General features: G+C 45.3%; 1 protein-coding gene across 1 annotated transcript in view; it reads right to left on the bottom strand.

Annotated features, from left to right (window-relative positions):
- Positions 1-2,258: 2,258 nt before the first annotated feature.
- Positions 2,259-6,786, bottom strand: part of dusp16 (dual specificity phosphatase 16) — a 21,966-nt gene continuing 17,438 nt past the window's right edge. Inside the window, exon 7 of the mRNA XM_020613421.1 lies at positions 2,259-4,935. Within this exon, the coding sequence (XP_020469077.1) occupies positions 3,840-4,935 (1,096 nt within the window). The 3' untranslated portion in view covers positions 2,259-3,839. The remainder of the gene's footprint in view (positions 4,936-6,786) is intronic.

Consider the following 6,786-nt stretch of genomic DNA (forward strand, 5'->3'; position numbering starts at 1 on the left):
GCTCTGCAGCCAGGTTAGTGACATGTGTTTGTCTTTCCTTGATGAGACAACTGGTTATAAAAAACAAAGTGATGTGACACTGCAGTTACAGTGCAACTGGCTCCAGTGGCTGTCCCTAGCATCCTGGTGTGTGACAGGCTAAGAGCATCTGACTGTGCACGCTCTCTAAAAACACTCTCACTGTCTTATAGACTTCAGATTTTTTGACAGGTAACGTTTTGCATTTGACTTCTTTACAAATCAGAAGTGTTAGTGGTAGGGCGCCGACAGAAACGGTTCTGAACTCGCATTTACGGCAGGAAGTGGACTAACATTTTAACGGCTTTTAAAATTGTATATTAAAGACCAGTCATTTCGCCTTTTCAAACAAATGAAAAGGATTTTAAAATTTTAATTGGCAGCTTTGTTTTCCATACTCTGCGCTCTCGCTCGTCATCACACAGTTTGGGTTCAGGGTTTTGTAGTTAATTAAATCCCATCAGAAAACCTGCAGTAATTAAACGCTGAAAATGTGTTTGAGCTGTTATGCCCTCCGCCCAGCAGAGGGCACTGTGGACTCTCTGAACTTCATGTACAAAGGCAGTGTTTCTTCTAGGTTAACTGATCAGGAGGGTGGATTTGCCAGCCGGGGGAGGGGGCTTTGAAACGATATCTTTACCTGGTTTTCACCAGGGGGTCAACATTTGTTTTTGTTGTTTTTTTTTTGCACGTAACGACTTTGTCTTCAATTCCAGTTTCTCTCACTCCTCCTGTCTTCTCTAGGATGGATAAGCCATGGTAGAAACACGGGAGAACAGCAGTCACAGTGGGTATAACAGAAAACACACTGAAAGAGAGACGTGAGTTCTGTCTTTAAGCCATCAGAACAGCAGTCTGTCTGTCAGCAGGACAGCGGCCAGGCAGAGGCTTCACCAGGCCGACCAACAAGACAAGTGGACTGGACAAAAATAGTTTTCATGTAAAATCATCAGAAAGAAATCGTGTTTTGATGTAGCCTATGGATTTGATGTTACCGATTTCCCCCCGCTCGTTACAGAGGGAGAAAGTGAAACCGAAGCAGCCTGATCAGTCGTAGAAACAAAAAAACAACAGGATTTGTGTGATTTAACCAGCTGAATGTGGAGATTATAATTGACTAAATGCAGCAGAGGGGAAAGCAGACGTGAAGAGTAAAAAAAAACAAACAAAAAAAAAACATGAGGGTTCATAGGGCACATGTCTCAGATTCGGTGTGGATTGACTCATTTGACATAATGGAATTCTAATCTGTAGCCTGAGACGCTTCCAGTGTGTCTCCCCAGTTAGACGAAAGCCTATCCAGTTGCATTATGGGAAATCCAGTGATTTTGCACTAAAAGTCAGGGAGCTCTCCAAGTGATGTCTCACCTCATGCTGTTGGTTTGGGGCGGAGGCATCACCAGTGCACTCCTGTTCCTTTATTGATTTAATTTATGTTTCTTCCATTTGCGAATAATCGCACCAACTGTTGTCACCTTCTCACCAGCTGCTTGGCGATGGACTTGTAGCCCATTCCAGCCTTGTGTAGGTCCACAATCTTGTCCCTGACATCCTTGGAAAGCTCTTTGGTCTTGGCCATGGTGAAGAGTTTGGAATCTGGATTGATTGATTGCTTCTGTGGACAGGTCTCTTTTATACAGGTAACGAGCTGAGAGGGCTCCCAATGTCAGCTCGTTACCTGTATAAAATACACCTGGGAGCCAGAGATCTTGCTGACTGATAGGGGATCAAATACCTATTTCATTCATGAAAATGCAAATGACTTTATAACTTTTTTTGTAATGCATTTTTCTGGATTTTTTTGTTATTGTTGTGTCTCTCACTGTTCAAATAAACCTACCATTGAAATCGTAGACTGATAATTTCTTTGTTAGTGGGCAAAATTACAAAATCAGCTGGGGTTCAAATAATTTTTTCCCTGACTGTAGTCAAACCCTGGAAGACTACTTTACTGTTAAGCCTCATGGATCCTCATTTTAAAAAAAAAACAACCTATTAGAACCGCTGAACTGTAAATCTAAACTTAGATATAAGAAGGAAGTGATTCAGCACTTTAGAAGAGAAATCAGAAAACTGGGAGGACTCTTTCTGAGATACCACAAATACACTTCAGTTTCAGGGACATTAGGCTCTCCGATAAAAATACTCGTCTTGTGACAGAGGTCAAAATAAAAACAGGAAATATTTGAATTCATATTTACAGCAGGAAGTGGACTGACAGCATGAAAACCACTCAGAAACACTGCATTGTTTCTCTTTACTGATTTATACTCTTTGAATCAAAGCCATTTTCCACACCACAGTAGTGCAAGATTAACTGAGTGATCCACCGTCAGTATGTTCTAAACCCTCTCAGCGTCTCAACAAGAGTCCCAGCCTCTGTTACTCACATCCTGACTGAGCCCGTCCTCAGGTCGAGCCGTTCACCTGAAATCTCGCCATCACTAACCCTAAAACACAAAGTGGGGATTTAGATGGTGAGGCACTGCTGACGCTCAGAGGAGAAACAGAGCAGAGGACCAACGTTCCGTCTATAGGCTTCACTTTGGTTCCTCGTGTCTGTGAGAAAATGCAGGAGGGGCTCCACAAACCAGATGACACTTTAAAGGCTCAGAGTTCTTTCACCACAGCAACACACAGCGGCGGCCTGTCGACTTCTTACTACAGTCATCTAAGTCAGTCCTATAGTAAATCCTTCTTCATGAAGGTGATAATGTTCAGACTGTGTCTCAGACATGTTGGTTCACCTGTGTGATGACTGTGGAGGCTGCACTTTGTGTTGTTGTTCAGCTGGACTGTGTTAAACAGAGAGCCGTTTCTGGTATTTTGTCCATCCCATTTATATTGGTGAGGCTGAATAAACATGATCGTATAATGCAGCACTGTTCAAACTGACTATTATGACCTTCGTGAAGAAAGATTTATTGGATTAGACTGAACCTGATTTAGTTTAGTGTACCTAATAAAGTGACCACTGAACTGCAGATGTTCAGGCTTTGGGCGGGAGGCATCTCTTCACTTCAAGGCAAAATGGCAACCCTGCCTGGAGTTACAGCACCGGTCATGAATAGGGGAGTACCCACTCTGCACCCACCAACCCCAAACTCAGGGCAGGCTGTATATTTTGTACTTTACTACATCTATTATTTCGTTTTCCGTCTGCATGTGTCACGACCGTTTTGGTCCAGTGGTAAATACGTGATCACGTCTGCGGTTATAAATCAAGATGTGGAGAACTGTCACACCCCCAGTCAGAAACCACGGTGTCTCTGGTACGAGTCTGACCACAGAAAATCTCCATCTAGCTTCGCTCCTTGTCTGTCTTTACTCTGACAAAGGATCAGATATTCAATATTTTCTCTGGCTGGTGGTGTTACTTCTAACTTCAGGCTCTGAGCTCCACACAAAGAATGTTCTGACTATTCCTGTTTAGTGGGAGAAACACGTTTGAGCAGGTGTCAGACAGAACCTTTAGTGCCGACTGACTCGGACACACACTGTAAACTTGCATGAAGAATCTCATTAGCCTAGCAACATAATGGCTAAAGACCTATGATGCATCACTATCTGCAGCAGACTCTGGCATTCTCTGCGTTCAAAAAATATGTTTGATGAACGTGTCCTCTCATCTATGAGCCCGATTTCTTCACAGCTGATTTTCAGAAAACGTTTCAGGCCCAGCTCACAGCTCCCCTCAGTCTGGTGACACAGCGCTCTGTGACGCTGCATGTTACCGTTTCCCTCTGATGTCAATGGAGTCGAAGCTGCGTCCGTCAGACTCTTCCTGCCTGAAAACATCTAAGAGAGTTTCAGGATCAGGTTCAGGAGACCTCGATGATCTCCATGCTGCCGGAGAAGCTCGACTGACTCCCCACCTTCCCCATCTCCTCTCTGGACCTGCTGTTTGTCATCCCGTCTCCAAACTCCATCTGGCAGCTCCGTCGTTTCAGCTGCTTCTCAAAGCTGCTCTCCTCGTGCCAACTCCTTCTCGAGTCTCCACGGTCACCTGTCCTCTGCCGACTGCGCCGCCGCACCGCCTCCAGGCCATGGCCGCAACTGTAGGCTGTGAAGCCTCCACCGCCGCCGCTCAGGATGGAGGTGGAGTAAAAACGCGTGGAGTCGGAGGAGAGGTACCAGCCACCAGCCAGGGAGGAACTGGAGACAGTGACGGGGCCCAGCAGGATGTCCGAGTGCCAGCCTTTCAGGGCCCCGCTGGGCCGCGGTTTGGCCAGATGCTGCTGACTGCGGGAGAGGCCAAACAGGAAGCTGGTAGCATTCTCCTCCATGCTGCCGCTCCGGTGCAGCTGGTGTGAACAGCTCGGAGCAGCAGGCGGAGGGTTGGTGAAGCCGCTGGAGGCCGGGGGTGGTCCATGGGCCTCCTCCTTGTCAGGGCTGTGCTCTGGCGTGGACTGCTCTGAAACCTCCTCCACCGGGGAGAACTGACAGGGTTTACTGGTGGCCTCTTTGAAGCCAGATGGTTTGTAGTACTCAGTGGCATCTCCTGGTCCACCGTGAGGGACAAACACTCTGTGAGTGGCGTTTCCACCTGGCTCACCATATGACTTGATGTCCAGAGAGAAGGAGCGCTTCAGCCGGGCGTTGTCTTCGGGTCCATCAGTGAGCTGCAGGCCACTCAGAGCTTGAGCCAGCAAACACTCCTCTCGGGCGTCGGCTAAAACACAGGGCAGGGTGAGGGGCTCTAGCAGGGCTGGGCCGGGGCCCACAGGGGCCTCTGGACAGGCTGCAGGCTCCAGGTCCTCTGGCTGAGCAGGGATGTTGCAGCTTGGCTCCTGATGGTGCAGCAACTTTAGTTTAGTTTCTGTACAGTGAGGACTCTTTATCTTCCTCTCAAAGTCTAGCAGCTGGCCCAGGAAGTTGAAGTTGGGGGAGATGGTTGGCCTCTTCTCCTTCACAAACCTGGAAGAAGAAGAAAAACACAGAATGTGGAGGTGGGTCATTATGTGAACCATGCAGAGTGCAGATTAATTAGAGAGCTGATGAGGCTTCGGACTCATCAGGACAGACTCTGGGTACTGTCTGATCTTTATGTGCACCTGCTAAGATGCCACTCAGGTGTTTTCAATATGACTAATCTGAAGACAATCTTCCTCTAAAAGGAATCCGTCAGGACGGGACTAAAATACAATGTCCGACAGCCCCCCGCCAAAGGAGCAGAAGACGTCAACATGGGGGAGCAATCAAAAAAAAACAAACAAATACAATAGAGAAAACAATCACACATGATAAACCATGAGAAAAGGAGAAAAATCCTATTTAAAAACTAGTTAATCTGAGTTCAGCAGTTGGCCAAAACATGACCAGTACGCAACATATTAACCACACTACAAAATGGTTTTGGATCAAAATCTAAATTTAAGCCTTTAGGCGACAAAGTATTGAGAGTGAAAATGTAAAACGCCTCCCTCTTCCAAAGGACACTGTTACAGTTTTTCTCGATTGCTTTGACCTGTTTAAAGAAACTAGGACCCACTCAGTTTTCATCATCACTAACCCAGCAGAGCAGAAGACACATATCACAAATGTGTAAACATGTTTTCATTGGATTGACACATTTTCCCACCCTTTTGCAAAACAGTTAACACGGATGTCATTCAAACAGTCCAAACTCCATTGTTTTAGCTATGGTAACCAAAGAGAAACCATCTATTCCTAACTATTAGAAACTACCAAGATCAGTGTGAAATCACTAAAGCACCTGTTTGACACTGCTTCACACAAATCTTCAATCAGCAATCAGTCTGTAGGCCTGATAAAAAGGGGGCCAGGTTCTTGTTGTTCTTTGCCAGCATGGATGGAGGAGGTCTAAGGCAGATGAGAGTGAGAGTAAGAGGTAGAGGAGTCCGAGGAAGAGGAGTCCGTCTGCGAGGGGGAGGTGTAGTTGGAAGGGCTCAAGTTTCAGATGAAATTCGGGCAACTATTATTGATCACGTATCAATCATGGCCTTTCTCTTAGAGAGGCTGGACACTGCGGCTGCCCAACAAATAGGTGCAGAGGAATGTCAAAGTTGGATAAGGCATGCAAGAAGAGGTGCCTTGCAAGAGAGGATATTGAATGTGATGTGGATGAGACCATGTGGCCCCATCCTCAAGACAGAAGAGACTGAGTTTGAGTAGTGGCTATGTTTTACAATAGATTTCACTGTATTTTGGTTTACATTTTTTTCTGTAATATTTAGTTATTATATGCGGTATTTCAGTTTTCAGCCACAGTTAAAAAAGAAAGATCATGTATTCAATAAAAATTGTATCAAAGTATTTCTTATTCTGGATCCAATTCTTTGCAAAAAGGCTAATTTGACACAGCCTATATAGAAAGACAAATGGCACTGGCTATAGGCTACAATGACCAGCAATGGTGCACCGATTCACACTGAGTTGTGTATTTTGCTGTCCATTGTGTAATGACTGACTAAAAGAGCTCATATACTTGTTTGCAAGCTGTGTTGTTTGAAGGCAAAATTTGCTTTTGTTGCATATTTTAAATGTTTTGGCATGGTTAGAGCCTTTTGCAAACAAAATGTGTCATTTTGCCATCAGTGATACTGTTTAGGCAGGTGTGTTAACTGTTTTGAAAATGTGGAGTTTCAATTGTCGGCTGCTTCAAAGCAATCAAAAAAAAAAAAAACTGTAATATCGCCCCCGTCCAAGGCTTCGTACATGTTCAATCCCAGTACATCTCAGTGCAGATAAACCATGTTTCAACAAGCTGAAATGAACAGCCACGGGATTCTTTTGATCATCAGTGCA

This window comes from Monopterus albus, unplaced genomic scaffold (genome assembly GCF_001952655.1).
Source record: "Monopterus albus unplaced genomic scaffold, M_albus_1.0 scaffold134.1, whole genome shotgun sequence".
NCBI classification, from domain to species: Eukaryota; Metazoa; Chordata; class Actinopteri; order Synbranchiformes; family Synbranchidae; genus Monopterus; species Monopterus albus.